The sequence below is a fragment of the Enhydra lutris genome, unplaced genomic scaffold (genome assembly GCF_002288905.1).
Source record: "Enhydra lutris kenyoni isolate GAN:26980312 unplaced genomic scaffold, ASM228890v2 scaffoldscaffold23, whole genome shotgun sequence".
NCBI classification, from domain to species: domain Eukaryota; kingdom Metazoa; phylum Chordata; class Mammalia; order Carnivora; family Mustelidae; genus Enhydra; species Enhydra lutris.
The window spans coordinates 27,440,353-27,456,191 of NW_019154107.1; the positions used below are offsets into that span (position 1 = coordinate 27,440,353).

At 54.5% G+C, this 15,839-nt stretch overlaps 2 protein-coding genes across 6 annotated transcripts in view; one reads left to right on the forward strand and one right to left on the reverse strand.

The window, feature by feature from the left end:
• Positions 1-15,839, reverse strand: part of LOC111150571 (zinc finger protein 674-like) — an 886,492-nt gene that overhangs the window by 677,470 nt on the left and 193,183 nt on the right. The gene's annotated exons all lie outside the window — the stretch shown is intronic.
• LOC111150583 (cyclin dependent kinase 16) lies at positions 2,125-13,918 on the forward strand. Of its 5 annotated transcripts, XM_022508086.1 has the most exons (17): positions 2,284-2,660; positions 5,820-5,903; positions 7,105-7,312; positions 7,912-8,045; positions 8,141-8,266; positions 8,367-8,423; positions 8,523-8,637; positions 9,334-9,428; positions 9,518-9,580; positions 9,833-9,956; positions 10,153-10,273; positions 10,382-10,479; positions 10,560-10,665; positions 10,730-10,793; positions 10,974-11,064; positions 13,159-13,236; positions 13,322-13,918. In XM_022508086.1, exons 2-17 carry the CDS (start codon positions 5,898-5,900, stop codon positions 13,357-13,359), a joined length of 1,524 nt encoding a protein of 507 aa, XP_022363794.1. In that variant the 5' UTR covers positions 2,284-2,660; positions 5,820-5,897; the 3' UTR covers positions 13,360-13,918. The 5 variants fall into 5 exon arrangements, with proteins under 5 accessions (XP_022363793.1, XP_022363796.1, XP_022363794.1 ...); XM_022508085.1 differs by lacking the exons at positions 2,284-2,660; positions 5,820-5,903 and adding an exon at positions 2,125-2,219; XM_022508088.1 differs by lacking the exons at positions 2,284-2,660; positions 5,820-5,903 and adding an exon at positions 2,127-2,219 and having other exon boundaries at positions 10,751-10,793.

Below are 15,839 nucleotides of genomic sequence, written 5' to 3' on the forward strand. Positions count from 1 at the left end.
TGACACTTGAACACAAACTTCTGTCCCCTTTCGATACTATCCCAGCTCCTTGTCCACTATCTCCCCCCATTATAACTCGTGATTCTCCAGACACTTCTGTGCCTTTGTTCGCTGCCGAACTCCTGGATCACCTTCCTCTCTCATTTGTACCTGAAACGCTTCTTTATCAAGAAAAGCTTCAGCAGGAACCCCTGAATCCTGGTTATATCTCAGTACTCCCCCCGTGTGCCATTTTCTGTCCTGTTTGGCTACCATTGTAACACCAACAAGATAGAAGACCGGAGTTCAGTGGGCAGGGTTTGGGTCACTTCACTGAGCCCCCTGCACCAGGCAGGCACAAAGGGAAGGGTGTTAACAGTTGTCTCTTGTCTTGACCTAGAGCTATTTGCCATCGAACATTTGCCCCAATATTTGTTGAGTGCTTACCATGGGACAGGCACTATTCTAGGCATTGGAGACAGCAATGGATAAAAAAAAAATCCCTGCCTTGAGGGGTGCGCGTGGGTGTGTGTGGGGGGCTTGGGGTGCCTCATGTTCTGCTAGGGTGAGACCCAGAACAAACACAAGTAAATTGTAAGAAGTTGACAAGTGTCATTCAGAAGGTTTGTAGGGCCAGGTCTGGGGGATCTCGAATGGGATGCAGGTAGACATTTTTAAATAGGGTATTCGGGGAAGGCTTCATGAAGGTGACATTAAAGCAAGGTCTTGGAAGAAGTGAGGGATGAGGCATGTGAGTATCTAGAAGAATATTCCTGGCAAAGGGAACAGCAAGTGCAAAGTCCCTGAGGCTGGATTGTGCCTGCTTTATTCAAAAAGTTTGAAGGGAACAAATGCGTCTGGAGCGGAGTGAGAGGAAATGAGTGAGAGGAAGAAGGGTAGGAAATGAAAATGAGGTCAAAGAAGTAATGGATCTGATGGTCTAGCCCACGGCGGGACTTCTGTCTTTGTCAAGTATTTCCACTCCCATCATGCTCTGATAACCCTCGCTAGTATGAACCTTAACTAGAATACTCTAACCAGTGTGATCAAGGCTGCCATAAAAAGAAGCCCAGAAGAGGCGGGGAAGCTGGCTTTGGAGTGGGGTGCAGTGTAAGGATGTCCCAGAAGGCCCGCCAAAAGCTGCCGCCATTTGAGCCAGGCTTGTTGACAGTGTAGGAGTTTTCCAGGCATAGAGGAGTGAGGGCTTAAGGTGTGCTGGCAGTGCTAGTGCTTGACACACAACAGGCGCTCAATAAATAAAACAGAAAACCGCAGACCTGGGGAGAGCCACGGGCGGGGTTCTGGCAGACAAGAGGTAACTGAGAGCTGGCAGGCAAGAAACCCAATTCAGGGTGCATACGCAAATACTCGCGTGAGGTGGAAAAGAGGTCTCCTCCCGCCCCAAAGCCCCAGGCATGCGCAGTAACGCACTTTCCTCTCTAAAGGTCCGCCTTCCCTCTTTTCTCAGCCTAGGCTCCACCCCGTGCGTCTTGCTCGGGGGGGGGGGAAGGGAGGGGTTAGAGGAGGGGCGAAAGACGATTGAACGCTCTTTTGACCAATCATCTTGCAGAATATTCGGCCTGTGGCGAGAGAGGCGCTCCGAACAAAAAGAAGTGTCCGCCCCTGGCGCTGAAAGCCAATGAAAACCTGGCAGAGGCGTGGCACGGAGCAGTGAAATCACGCCTCTTCAGCTCAGCCACGCCCTTCATTCTTGCTCTGCCTCACCCCAGGGGGCAAATCCGATTGGCTGGACGACAACCTCAAAGGGCGGGGCCGCACACGTTCACAGTGGGAATGAGCTAGAGGAGGTGGGGGGGTGCTGGGCGGGGCTAGACTCTGTCCTATCTAAGGTGGTAAAGGCCAATGATTCTCCAGGCCGCCTCTCCTAGAAAAGTCATCTTCTCGCGAACCTTTGAAATTCCTGCCTTCCGAGGCACCTCAAGGGACTCAGACTGACTGCCTCATCTGTCTTTTTCCTCCTTGCCAAAGTCCCGTTTGCCACCATGGGGATGTACCAAGTGAGACCAAGTAGGGGGACCGAGTGGTGACCGGAACGCTGGTTACCGGCTGCTGCCCACCTTGGCACTAGTAAACTTCTAGCAAGATCGGAACTGAGTACTAAGCAACCTCTACACTTCCCCCTGGCGCCGTTCCAGGGCTGGCGCCACATTCCCCGGTGGGCGCGCAATGGCCGGGCCCCCTCCGGCTGCGGACGGGTCTTTTGGTACATGCAGTCCGAGGTGAGTCCCCTCCTTCCCACTTCAGCCTTTTCAGCGCGTGCGTGCGCATGCGCGGAGCGCGGCGCGCGCGGCGGTTGGGCCGTTGGGTGTTCGGCCCTGGGATCTGCCGCGTCTCCGCAAGCAGTCGGCTCTGAGCCGCGAGCCGCCGTGAGCTCTCGGGTTCGAGCGGGCGCCAGCGAGCCCGGGGGCATCGCCCGCAGCGGCCAAGCTCATGGCCGGCTGAGCGGGACGCCGCCTCCGCCTCAACCGCCGCCGCCGCCGCCGCCTCCTCCTCCTCAGCCGGCGGCGGCCCGGGCCCAGCAGCCATGGCCGAAGACTACTGGGACGGGCGCCTGCGGCGAACAGGAGGAGAAGGAGGTCGCGCGGCCTCAACCCGGGCCGCCGCCCCAGGCGCCGCCGCGCCGGCCCCGCGGCGCTGAGGTTGCTCGCGCGCCCCCGCCGGTGAGCGCGTCCCCGAGACGTGGGGTGGGGGCTGCCCTTCTTCTTGCAGAACCAACCCAGACCCCGGGCGGTGCCCAGGGGTCTGGGCTGCACCCCTGGCATGTGCCCCCTCCCCCAGCGAATTTCCCAGAGTGCGCCGGGGCGGGGGGTCATTCGGGGCCTCCCTGACCTTGGCCCCGCCCTGGGCCCGGTCTGGGAACTGGGGATGGGCAGTCCTGTGGGTGCTACTGGGGAGCAGGGTGATCAGAGGACTAGAGGATGTGGAAGTGGGTGGTGAAAGACTCGAGCTTTGCTAATGGCCTGAGCTGTGGAGGGGTCGGAGCGTGTGGTAATAAGTCTTAACCGCTGTGTAGGGCTTGAGGCCCTGCGTGTGCTAATGGGGGGGGGGCAGTGAAGGGCCCCGACAGTGTGTGATAGGGGGAGAGCATGTTAGGAATGCTGAGGTATGCAAACAGGGTTATAGGTGTGGAGAGACCCCCGTGTGTGTTAATGGGGGTTAAGGTGGTAGAGATAGAAGGGATGCTAATAGGATCAGGGCTCTGAAGTCCTGTGTGTGTTACTGAGCATCAGGATGGTGTCAATACTGTGTATTCGTCCGTGAGGGACTGCAGCGTGCTGGGGTCCAGAGAGTGCTCATGGAGGTCAGGGTAGTGGAAGAACTCGAGTGTTGAGTGTGTGCTAATGGGGGTCATAGCTGTAAAGGGTACATGCGTGTGTTAATAAAGGTCTGGGTAGTATGAGGCCCAGGATATGCTAACCGGGACAGAGTGGTGGAAGACCTGAGCCTGTGCTACTGGGTACCAGAAGTTACGGATATATGTGGGGTGGGAGGGCACGGTGGTGAGGGAAATGTCTTAGCACTGTAAGAGGTCCAGTATACTAAGGATCAAGATGGTGTGTGTGTGTGTGTGTGTGTGTGTCTGTCCATCCGTCCGTCCGTGTCCGTTCATCCCCAACCATCCATGAGGATGGGATGTGAGACTCCAGGATGCGATAAGGGACAGTTACATATGAAAATCTAGTGACCAGCCTTGGAGGTTCTTAAATGTGTGCCATTGGGGGAAGAGTCAGAGCCGTATCGGGTCTGGAAAATGCTAGTGAGCGTCAGAACGTTGTGAAGACAGTGTGCTTTTGTCCATGGGGGGCTGCGGTGTGTTGAGGTTCCAGGGGATGCGGTAAGGAGAATCAGGGTTGTGAAGGGGTTCAGGTGTGAACCAACAGGCATTATAGGTGTTAAAGATTTGAAGCAAAGAGAAATAAAGGACAGGAATATGTGAAGGTCTAGGTGTGATAAAGTGGATTCAGAACCCTGGAGGGGCTGAAGTGTGTGCTAATGGTGCTCCAGGCAGAATGAAGACCTGGGTGCGCTAATGAGGGTCAGGCCATTATAGAACACTGTGTTGGTATGTCCCTGGGGAATGGGGCTGAGTGAAGGGTTCAGGGTGTGCTAATGGGGAGGCACTGTGTGAGGCCCAGTGTGTGCTAATAGAGGTCAGGGTGAAGTGAAGGTCCAGCTTGTGCTGATGGGGGGTGGTGGGGACAGGATAGTGAGAGGACCAGAATATGGGTTTACTGATAGTTACAGCCGTGGAGGGTCTGAGTGGGCAAAACAGGTCAGGGACTGGCAAGTTTCACTTCATGTTAATGAGATTCAGGGCAGTGTGAAGGTCCAGTGAGTGCTAATTTGGGTCAGCTGTAGAGGGTCCCAAGTGCATGTTAATAGGGGTCAGAATCATGCACAGGGAACAGTGTGTTAATGGGGGTGCTTTGGAGAAGCTAACGGGCAACTTGGCCTAGGAGGCACCCAAGAATGTGGCGGTGAGAGTTAACTTAGAGGAGCCCGAGCCTATACAAACAGTTCTCTGCTCTGTTGGGGCTTCCTGTGCTGATGGGAGTTAGAAATAAATGGGGAAATTGCAGGTGCTGTTAAAATGTAGGGAGGCCTTCTTGAGGGGCCAGTTTGTGCTTATAGGGGTTTGGACAGGATGAGGATGTCGTGTTCTCGGTGCGAGTTGTGTGGTGACCGTGATGACTAGAGTATGATGACTGTCTTCAGTGGACAGTGTGGTGTGAGGTGATGAGTGCCTTTGGGTGTGAGAGTATTCTGAGGATGGGTGTATGTCCTCGGAGGGTCAGGAAGGACATATGCCCTTTTTCTGAGTGGAGTTGTGTATCCAGTTTCTTGTTCCTTCCTTTACTATTCTGAACTCTTAAAAAGCTCAGAAAATGGAAATAATAATATTTAAAAGTTTTATTGTATATTAATGTTCAAGTGTCTCTGTTCACAAAGGTCTGCCCAGGGCACCCCTGCTGGGAATGTTGCGTGATACACAGATTTTGTATCCTGTCTTCCTAAAATCCCCCCAAAACTGAACTCTGGAACATGTTCAGCTCTTGGAGTTTCCAGTTAGAGGTCATGGACCCTGGCTCCTTCTGGCTCCCTCCTCATCTTCCATCCAGCCCTACTTACCGTCCCCCCAGATGCCCCATTCCCTGCCACTACAGGCAAAGCCGACTGAGTATTTGTACCATGGATGCAAGACTGCCTTTGGGGCTGGCCATGCTTCTCCTTCTTCAGCTTCAGGTCCAGTGTTCGGCCTCTACTGGGTCAGGATTTTTGTGGTTCTCCTGGGTTCTCTGAATGGACCTCATCCTCTTTACTGGGGTCTCTCTGCTAGGCTGGCACCTCTGCTCCTCCTGGGGGTGGTGAGGCCAGGCAGGCAGAAGCAGGGTGTAGGGACCAGTGGGGTAAGCGCCTGATTTCAAGGTAACAGATGACCCACTTCTCTCCTCAAATCCAGTCCCACCTCATCCTCCCACCTCCTCTCTAGCTCTACTTCCCTTGGGCCCAGGGCCATCTTAGGCCCGCTGTGAGTCCAGATGGTTCCTAGGCCAGGTCTTTCCCCCACCTTGCTGGCCTGGAGCCCAGGAGGAAGCAGAAGAAGGCCAGCCTCAGCCTTTTGGTGGCCCTATTCCCTCCAGCGGCCCCATCTAGGTCATCTTCCCGCGATGCCAGTGTCCCTGGGCCACATTTTCTGGAGTTGTTCACAAGTAGCAGACCTACCCTGCCCATCCGGGTGGGGATTGGTCTTAGGCCCTCAGCCCCCTGATTCATTAATTTCTGCCGTAAGCACTTTTTGAGCGTCTACTTTGTGTCAGTCACTGTTCCAGGTCCTCAGGATATAGCCGTGACCTAAACAGACAGAAATCTACCCTGGCGGAGCTGATCTTCTAGTTATGGCGGTGAGGAGACAGACAGTTAAGAATATAGAAACCAATAAGTAGGTGATATAATTTTTGAGGAGGTGATAAGTGCTGGGGGGATAATTTGGCAAAGTAAGGGGGAGCTCAGTATGGTTGAAATTTTAAGTAGGGTTATTTGTGGAGGATTATCCATGAAAAAGGTGGTATTTGAGCAAGGGTCCAAAGAGGGTGAGGGAGTGAGCTATTTTGAAATCTGGGGGAAGGGTATTCCACGCACCAGGAGCAGCCAGTGCAAAGGCCCTGAGGTGGGACTGCTGGTTGTGGTTGCAGAACAGCAACTGGCAATAGTTGTGGGGGGTAGGTGAGGTCAGGAAGCTAATGGGGTGAATAGGATAAGACCTTGTGGGCCACCCTTGAGGACTGGGACATTTATTTGGGGTGATAAGGGAGATGTGCACTCTCAAGTAGAAAAAATTTTTATAAGGCCTGGCTTATAAAAATCTTGAGTGGGACCCATAGGGTCCCAACTTGGTTGAAACTTCCTAGGCGCCCTCAGGACAGCTGGCGTCTGTTGAGATTCAGCACCCCCCACAACCTGCCCAGTGGTTGGGTCTGGGCAGGACTCCCCTCTCCGTACACCCCTCACTTGAGTAGACCAGTAGGGTAGTCCACTTAGTCACCTTGACAATGGTTGCTGGGGAAGGCGGGCGGGTCCTTATGGTTGTGGGGAACATTCTGCCTTGGCAGTTGGGGGGCAATGTGGGGCTGGTGCCGGTGGAACATGCCATTCTATGGGCGAGTCCAGGGCCGTATTGGTGGCCCCTCAGTCCTGGGAGAGCACATTGCCCCACCCACAGCTGGGCCCATCACTGCCACCGCACCTGAGAATGCCTGCTGTGGAGGCCTTTGTTCCCACAGTGAGGCTGCCCCCATAGAGGCCAACAGTCCACCAGTTGGGCCCTTGCCCTCAGCCAGCCACCCAGGCCTCAACACCCAGGTGCACTACTCAGGAGCGGGGTTCCCAGGGGCTGGCTCTAGGTGGGTGGGCACTGACAAGGGTCCCCATCTGTGCCAGGTTTCTGGGAATCCCAAGTGTTTCAAGGCCTCCACAGGGGTTGGGTGGGCACTGACATAGGTTCATGTCAGTGTACCTCACTAAGTTATCTTGGGCTTTAGGGGGCCCATGATGGTCAGGCAAGCGCTAACGTGGGACCCATTCCCATCTATCCCTCCTGCTCAGGTCGCCATGGATCGGATGAAGAAGATCAAGCGGCAGCTGTCGATGACACTCCGAGGGGGCCGAGGTGTGGACAAGACCAATGGTGCCCCTGAACAGATAGGCCTGGATGAGAGTGGGGGTGGCGGTGGCAGTGACCTTGGAGAGGTACCCACTCGTGCCGCTCCTGCGGAACCTCGCTCCGGACGGGGCCCCCTCAGCTCTGCACCAGGTAGGTCCACTGATCACTCCTGCCCCCGGCACTGGTCCCCAGAAGCTGCCTCCCAGCCTAGTTCCCCTTAGACTTGTATTATTTCCATTTTCCTTTCTCTGTTTTCTCCCCCTCCCTGCCATCCTCTCAGCACCCTCTGTCTGTCCATCTGTGTCCCTCTCCTTGGCTTTGTGCCAGGCCTCAGGGGGAGGAAGAGTGCCCTGCCTGCTGCAGCTGCCCCAGCCTTCCCTTTGCCCTTCCCCTGCACTCCGCTGTGGCCCCCTCAGGCCTACGGGTGCCTTCCTGCCCTGCGCCTGCCTTCCCAGGGCCTTTGGCTACTCGGCCACTGCCTGCCTCCTGGCCTGGGCCAGCACCAGTCTCAGCTCACCCATGGAATGGGGGTGCTCCACTAGGTGACTATTGCCCCTCCACCCCTACTCAGCCCACCGCGACCTGTCTGAACCTCCCTGGGCCTTGCCACCCTCGCCTGAGGGACTCCAGGCGGCTTGGGGGGGCTTGTGTGTACATGTGTGATGAAGCAGTGTGTTCCGCAGGGGAGGGGGTTCCTGGGGCTCTGGACCTCAACTGGTCTGCCCTCCTCCCCCTGTCCTCACTACCAGAGATTGTACATGAGGACTTGAAGATGGGGTCTGATGGGGAGAGTGACCAGGCTTCAGCCACGTCCTCGGATGAGGTGCAGTCGCCAGTGAGGGTGCGCATGCGCAACCATCCCCCACGCAAGATCTCCACCGAGGTGCTTAACCCCCTCTGGCTGGTGGGGGGACGAGAGAAGAGGGTGGAACCCGGGAAGGTGGCACTCATGGTCTTCCCACCTGTCTTGCCTGCTAGGACATCAACAAGCGCCTGTCGCTCCCAGCCGATATCCGGCTGCCTGAGGGCTACCTTGAGAAGTTGACCCTCAACAGCCCCATCTTTGACAAGCCTCTCAGCCGCCGCCTCCGCCGCGTCAGCCTGGTGAGCATCTCCTGCTTCTGGCCTCGCCTTAACTCTGCCCACTTCTCTCTTCCCTGGCCCCTCCCGTGAGCCTGCTTCAATCTGCCCCTTTACCCCACAGTCTGAGATTGGCTTTGGGAAACTGGAGACATACATCAAGCTGGACAAGCTGGGTGAGGTGAGAGACAATCGGGAGGCCTGTGGGGGGTGGATAGGGGGCCGCGAGAGCTTCCCGCAGCCTCCAGCTCCTTTCCTGTCACTCTTCCTCACACTCCAGGGTACCTATGCCACCGTCTACAAAGGCAAAAGCAAGCTCACAGACAACCTTGTGGCACTCAAGGAGATCAGACTGGAACACGAAGAGGGGGCTCCCTGCACCGCCATCCGGGAAGGTACAGACACCCAGGAAGGCCGTCCCAGGCTTCCCGGGCTCTCCCCATGGCTCATCCATACGCGCCCCACGGTGAGAACAGAGACTGGGGGTTTTGAGACTTCGCTTCTGACACTCTGGCCTTCAGGAGAAAGTGCCCATCATGCAGATATCTAGGTCATAATCAAGGTAATCAGGGATCTGTTCCTGTTCGGAGAAGAGGCCAAGGAATTAGAAAGCAGAGTGCTTGCTTTGTCCGGTTCTGAGAGCACCCGTGGAAGTGCTAACGTTTCCTTGACATGACAGTTTCTAGTCTGACTGTCCCACGGAATGTGCTTGAATTACATAGAAGTTACATGTGCAAACTCAATTTCATAGAAGTTGTGAGCCTTTGTACTGAGGGTTGAAGCAAAACCCCTTTCCAGAAAGCAAAGACAGGTTGTGAATATCTAATGTCACATAAGCCTGGGGCTATAAGCCCAGGTTCTTGCTTCTTGCTCCAAACTTCTTCTCTGAGCCTTAGTTTCCACATCTGGAACATAGGAACACCCCTCCCTAGCACCGGGTGGGATAGAGCCAGTGGCTATGAGCCGCCACCCCAGAGTGCACGGGGAAAGAAAGGAACCTTGGACTCATCCCTGTCTGGTCCTCATCCTTGCCTCTATCCTGAGGGTGGGGTCCTAACTCTTCCCCCATCTCATTCCCATGCTTCCTGCAGTGTCCCTGCTCAAGGACCTCAAACATGCCAACATCGTCACGCTACATGACATTATCCACACGGAGAAGTCCCTCACCCTTGTCTTTGAGTACCTGGTAAGGTTGAGTGGTGGTTGGTCCTGGAGGGAGGTGGGGAGATGGCCACTGTCCCCTCTTTTCTCCTGTATCTCCTCTCCTCTCTTCAGGACAAGGACCTGAAGCAGTACCTGGATGACTGTGGGAACGTCATCAACATGCACAACGTGAAAGTGGGTGTGGGGCAGGAAGCGGGGGCACACGGGGGCCCCCACTCACCCACTCCACCCCATAAATCTCCCAGAAACAGACTTTTCCCGTTTGTCTTTTTTGCTGGGAGCCCTTGGAGGGCATTGGGACCCTGTCCTCTTCCGTGAGATAAGGCTCTGGGCTCAGTGTCTGTGTTTGGGAGGGAGAGCAGTGTCTGCTGGGGGTCGGGCTGCTGGATATACTTTGACCTCCACCTGCCCTTCCTGGGTCCCTAGCTGTTCCTGTTCCAGCTGCTCCGTGGCCTGGCCTACTGCCACCGGCAGAAGGTGCTACACCGAGACCTCAAGCCCCAAAACCTGCTCATCAACGAGAGAGGAGAACTGAAGCTGGCAGACTTTGGTACCCTGGCCTCCCCCTTCTTCCCCATGACTCCCCAGCCTTATCCTCTCAGACCCTCCTTCTTCATGACCACCTAATCTCAGTCCCCTTCAGCTTCTCCGGGCTGTGCTTAAAATACTCTCCATCCCAGCTGTCCTCTCCCCCAGACTGCCTGGGACCTCCTCAATTCCAGCTGCCCCTTCTCTCAACCTCCCAGGCCTGGCCCGAGCTAAGTCGATTCCAACGAAGACCTACTCCAATGAGGTGGTGACACTGTGGTACCGACCCCCTGACATTCTGCTTGGGTCCACGGACTACTCTACCCAGATTGACATGTGGTGAGGACAGGTGGAAGTGTGGCAGGAGCTGTGTAGTGAAGGCGGTGGCTTGGTCACAATGGCCAGTCAGCCGACTGCCTACCTTTTCACTGTGCCCTCCCTGCCTAGGGGTGTGGGCTGCATCTTCTATGAGATGGCCACAGGCCGGCCCCTCTTCCCAGGCTCCACCGTGGAGGAACAGCTGCACTTCATCTTCCGCATCTTGGGTGAGGAGGAATGGGCCCTAGGAGCCGTGGGGACATTTAGTGACGCCCTGTGAATGCTTAGGGTAATTCTTCCCCACCAGGAACCCCAACCGAGGAGACGTGGCCAGGCATTCTGTCCAACGAAGAGTTCAAGACATACAACTACCCCAAGTATCGAGCCGAGGCCCTTTTGAGCCATGCACCCCGGTGAGACTGGTGGGTGGGTGGGCGAGTGTTAAGGGCCAGAGTGCCCAAACTCAATTTAAAGCAGGTCCCCTTGTCCTTGCTGTAGACTTGACAGCGATGGGGCTGACCTCCTCAACAAGCTGCTGCAGGTGAGTCCACCTTCCTGGGCCAGCCTTGAGGGTTAGGGGATTCTAGGGGTGGGGAAACGGGGGAGCTCCAGGGGCATGGTCTTGGGTGGGGAGGAAGAGAGGCCTGCTTGTTGAAGGTGTTCAGTACACCGCCACCGCCCTCAGCACCCCTTGCCCTCCCCACACCTGTCCCCCACTCAGTTTGAAGGTCGCAATCGGATCTCCGCAGAGGATGCCATGAAACATCCATTCTTCCTCAGTCTGGGGGAGCGGATCCACAAACTTCCTGACAGTGAGTAAAGCTGGTGGGGGGCTGTGGGGGACAAGATGCTGGGCAGGTTGTGCAGGGCTCTGGCTGTGTCACCTCTGGGGTAGCACACCCTTGTTCAGACACGTGATGCGTTTATTACAAAAATTAACTTGGTTTTCGGTTCCTTTTTACCTTTCCTGGGAATTTTCAAACATACATAAAAATAGATGCAACATCACTTTCCCTTTTTCCAGTAAACATTTTCTTATAAAATATATATGAAATGCACAGATCGTAAGTATACATCACAGTGAATTTTCACTAACTAAACACACCTGTGTAACTGGCGTACGGGCCAAAAAATAGGATATGAAGGACGCCTGGGTGGCTTAGTCTGTTAGGCATCTGCCTTTGACTCAGGTCATGATCCCAGGGTCCTGGGATCAAGTCCTGCATCAGGCTCCCTGCTCAGCGGGGAGTCTGCTTCTCCCACTCCCTCTGCCTGCCGCTCCCCCTGCTTGTGCTCGTGCTCGCTCTCTCTCTCTCTCTCTCTTTCTAACCTTAAAAAAAAGAAAGAAGAAATAAGATATGAGGAGCTTCCCTGAAGGTGCCCTCTTATTTCATTTAGTTTTTCCTAACCCCTTCCCAAGGATTACCACTAGTTGGACTTCTAACAGCATGGGTTTTCCCCATTCTTGGTACTATGCAGAAACGTAATCACACAGGGTGTTCTCTTTTTTATTTTAAAGATTGATTTATTTCCAATAGAAAGTGTGAGTGAGGGGCTCAGAGGGGTAGGAAGAAAAGTCCTCAAGCAGATTCCCAGCAGAGCGTGGACCCCGACACGGGTCTCGATCCCAGGACCCTGAGTTCATGACCTGAGCCAAAACCAAGAGTTGGACGCTTAACTGACTGAGCCGTCCAGGCACCCCAAAGATTTATTTATTTTGGAGGGAGTGTGTGGTGGGGAGGGGTTGAGGGAGAGGGAGAGAGAGTAGAGTCTTAAAGCAGCAGAGCCCGACACGGGACTCAGTTTCAGGACCCTGAGATCATGACCTGAGCCAAAACCAGGAGTCCCGACGCTCAACTGACTGCACCACCCAGGTGCCCCTTTCTATATTTGGGGGCGCCAGCCTGGTTCAGTCAGTGGAGATATGACTCTTGATCTTAGGGTTGTGAGTTTGAGTCCCACATTAGGTATAGAGGTTACTTTAAAAAAAATAAATAGGGGCACCTAGGTGGCTCAGTTGGTTAAGCATTTGACTCTTGGTGTTGGCGCAGGTCATGATCTCAGGGTAGTGAGTTCGAGCCCCACACTGGGCTCTGCGGAGTCTGCTTGTCCCTCTCCCTCCCCTCTGTCCCTCCCCATACTCCTCTTTCTATCTCTCTCTCTTTTTTAAATAAGATTTTTATTTTAAAGATTTTATTTGACACAGAAAGTGACCACAAGCAGGGGGGGCGGCAGGCAGAAGGAGAGAGGGAGAAGCAGGCTCCCAGCTGAGCAGAGAGCCCGACATGAGGCTCAATTCCAGGACCCTAGGATCATGACCTGAGCCGAAGGCAGACCCTTAACTGAGCCACCCAGGAGCCTGCCCCAATAAGATCTTTTTAAGAAAAAAAAATAAGTAAAATTATATATATTTATTTATTAGACCAAATAATATGAGTCCCCAAGTATTCCCAACAGGTCGTCAACTTGTGGCCAATATGGTTTTATCTGTATTCCCTCTGATTATTTTGAATCAGATCCCAGATATGTCATTCATCTATAAATTTCAGCATGTGTCTCTAAAATATTTTTCGTAACAATATTATATACCTTAAAAAAATGGCCCACTTCCTGCATCTCCCCACTAGATTAAACTAAAATCCCAAGCACCATCATCTGACTCAGCAGGTGGTAATTGCAGTACCATTGTCACACTTGACAGAATTACTGATTCTCTGGCATCATGTAATAGTCCATATTCCATATTCCCTAGCTGTAGCTGGTCTGTGTGTAAGGATTGTTTGATAGGCAAAAGTCAAGCCTCTCAAAGAAAAGGCAGCTTTTTCTAATTCCCCCAAGGGGGCCATGTGGGAGGTGATCCTGGATGGCCCTGTGGGTCATTTCCCAGTGTCTCTCTTCGTCCACAGCTACTTCCATATTTGCACTAAAGGAGATCCAGCTACAAAAGGAGGCCAGCCTTCGGTCTTCATCAATGCCTGACTCAGGTAGGTGTGGCCCTCGCCCTCTTCCCTGCCCCAGCCACCCGCCTGCTTACCCACCAACAGCCATCCCCTCTGCTTCCCCCTCCAGGCAGGCCAGCTTTCCGCGTGGTGGACACCGAGTTCTAAGCTGAGTTCTAAGCCGCAGACCGAGGCCCCAGCAGGCAGCCGCCGGAGGGATGCCACTCCCCTCCCAGGGCAGCCCCCAGCTGCATCCCCCTCGCTTGCTGCCTGCCTACCTGCCTGACTCATGCTCGCCTGCCCATATGTTCCCGCTGCCTGTCCGAACACCCGACCATTGGCCTGTCAGCCCACCCATTGGCCTGTCTGCTGGGTGCTAACAAAGCTCTCATCGCTCCTTCGCCTGGTTTGTCTGTCTTGTCTGTCTGTCTGTCTCTCTCTGTCTCGGAAGTTGCCGGCGGACAGCATGGCCGTGCCAGCCTCCCACGCTGAGGCCAGGCCTTTCCTCCCCTCCCCATCATACCCTCCCCCAGGACCACTACCCCACGGCCAGCCAGGGGTCCGGAGCTAGCCTGGGCTGGGGAATCTCGACTCAGACAGGATGTGGCAATGCCTTGGGTCTGAGGCTTCCCCTGCCGGCTTTCTTGCCTGCTCCACCTGCCTCATGTTGTGTGGGCCTTTTTTTATTTGTTTCATTCATTGTTGTTTTTAATTATTTTAAATGAGGTTTTCATTTTTTAAATGCAATATCTCTGTATACAGACTGGCTGGGCCCCACCCCCTGCGTGTGGCCCTCCCACAGTATTTTGTGCAATGAAGCCCCGCTCCCAGCCTTTCCAAGGCAGGGACACAGCCCCTATTTGGAACCCTGACCATCACCAGACCCTGGGGTCGGCTAAGGGAAAGCATGCCTTGACCATTCGCCTTCCTACCCCCCTGCCCGCCATCCTCGGCCGCAGGGGGACCTGCGGACTACCGGAGAGACTCTGGGAGGTGGACGAGGTGGGGGGCCCCCACTCTTTCCCTCCTGCAGTCCCATAGCTGGGGCCTCCTTCCTTCTCAGGGTCTCCTTAGCCCCACCCTCCTGCCCCTGTCCCACTCGGTGCTGTTGAGTAGGGCCCTGCCAGGAACTGACCAACTCTTCAAGGAGCCATAGTGTGTATATGTGCACAAGCAGGGGCAGAGGGGTGCATGGGGTCCGGGCCCAGGTGTTATCCCTGAACCCCTGGGGAGGGTGAGGCAGGGCAGGGACAGTGTCTGGGGTCAGTCCCAGATGGGTGGTTACTTCCCCGTCCTCCACTCTAAACCTGGGGCCCTCAAATGGGGTGGGAGGGCTGGGGTGGGGGCCCTCCTAGTGGGGTTTGGGGGGTTGGGTTCCTGAATGCACCATAATCGCTGTATGAAATATTAAAAAGTCTAAAGTGAAAAACCTGATTGCAAGTCCCTGAAGGGGCAGGGGTGGGCTCAATCCATGGTGAGTTCTGGGACCTTGGAGAATTTGTAACTGGTCTCCATCATCTAGGAGAGCACTGAGGTGGGCCAGGGACATGGCATGACTATGTCCACGCAGTAGTGGAACATTGTGTTGAAGCAGGTGGGGCAGGCTGAATAGAGGATGAACTAAAAATGAAGCAGAGAGAAAAGAGTGAGATTCACCCAAGTGTATGAGGAAGCCAGATGGTGGGGACCGGTGTATGTAGAGGGGCTGTTTGTTTGCAAGACACTTGGGAAGGCCCAATAAAACCAGGAGGTAGGGAGGAGAGGCCCAGTATGACCACATGTCAGAACTGGACACCATGAGGCAGGCCAGTTGGAGAGGGAGGTGGGAGAGGAGGGTAAATTTTGGACCACTGAGTAGGTAGGGGAATCCTTTAAATGGGTTAAATTCAGAGATGGGGCCACCAATGGATGGAATTAGAAGTTTCGATTATTGGTGTCCAGGAAGTAACAGAAACCATGGGCATGGGTGAGATAACCCTGAGAAGGACGTGATGCCTACTCCAGGTAATAAGCTAAGGCTGCTTACCGTAGTCCAGTGGTGGAGGCCTGAGGACCATTAATCATTCCACTGTGCCCCTGTAAGCATTTTGGCGATATCTCAGCCTACAGCTTTAGTTCCATGATGGCTGCCATGTTCCCAGAGATGGGAAAGCAAGCGAGGAAAACAGGACATCTGTCCTGTCTTATTACCTTGTAACAGGGCTGAACCTTCCACAAGCTCAACAGACTTCGGTGCCGTTCTGTGGCTAGAATAAGATGATATGGCCACCTCTGGCAGCAAGGGAGGCTGGGAAGACAAGGACCTTGTAAAGGGAGGCAGGATTGCCAGGCCAGACTTAAAAGGACTAGAATTCACACAACTGCTCTGGGAAGTGGTAGGGTCATTGGTGTGTACAGAGGTGGGCCTTTGGAAGGTGAGGAAACCAGTCTAGGCCTGGGGACGGGAGACCTCTTGCTGAACTGTAGGAAGGACAGGCTACCCAGTAAGTGGGGAGGAGAAGTCTGCAGAGGGGCAATGAGGAGAGGCAATTCAGAGAATCTGACAAGATTCAGCTGGGCATGAAGACCAGCTACTTGCCAATTGCCAGACTCCGTGCCATTATAGACCCCAGGGTGAAAGGGCTAGTCTCATTTCCCTCAGAGTTTAC

What these genes read in the sequence shown, in the direction of transcription:
- LOC111150583 (XM_022508084.1), top strand. Translation starts at nt 6,622, where the DNA reads ATGTGGGGCTGGTGCCGGTGGAACATGCCATTCTATGGGCGAGTCCAG. An exon ending in CTTCATCTTCCGCATCTTGG is followed by an intron (nt 10,480 to 10,559) that starts GTGAGGAGGAAT and finishes CTTCCCCACCAG; the next exon opens with GAACCCCAACCGAGGAGACG. An exon ending in GATCCACAAACTTCCTGACA is followed by an intron (nt 11,065 to 13,158) that starts GTGAGTAAAGCT and finishes CTTCGTCCACAG; the next exon opens with CTACTTCCATATTTGCACTA.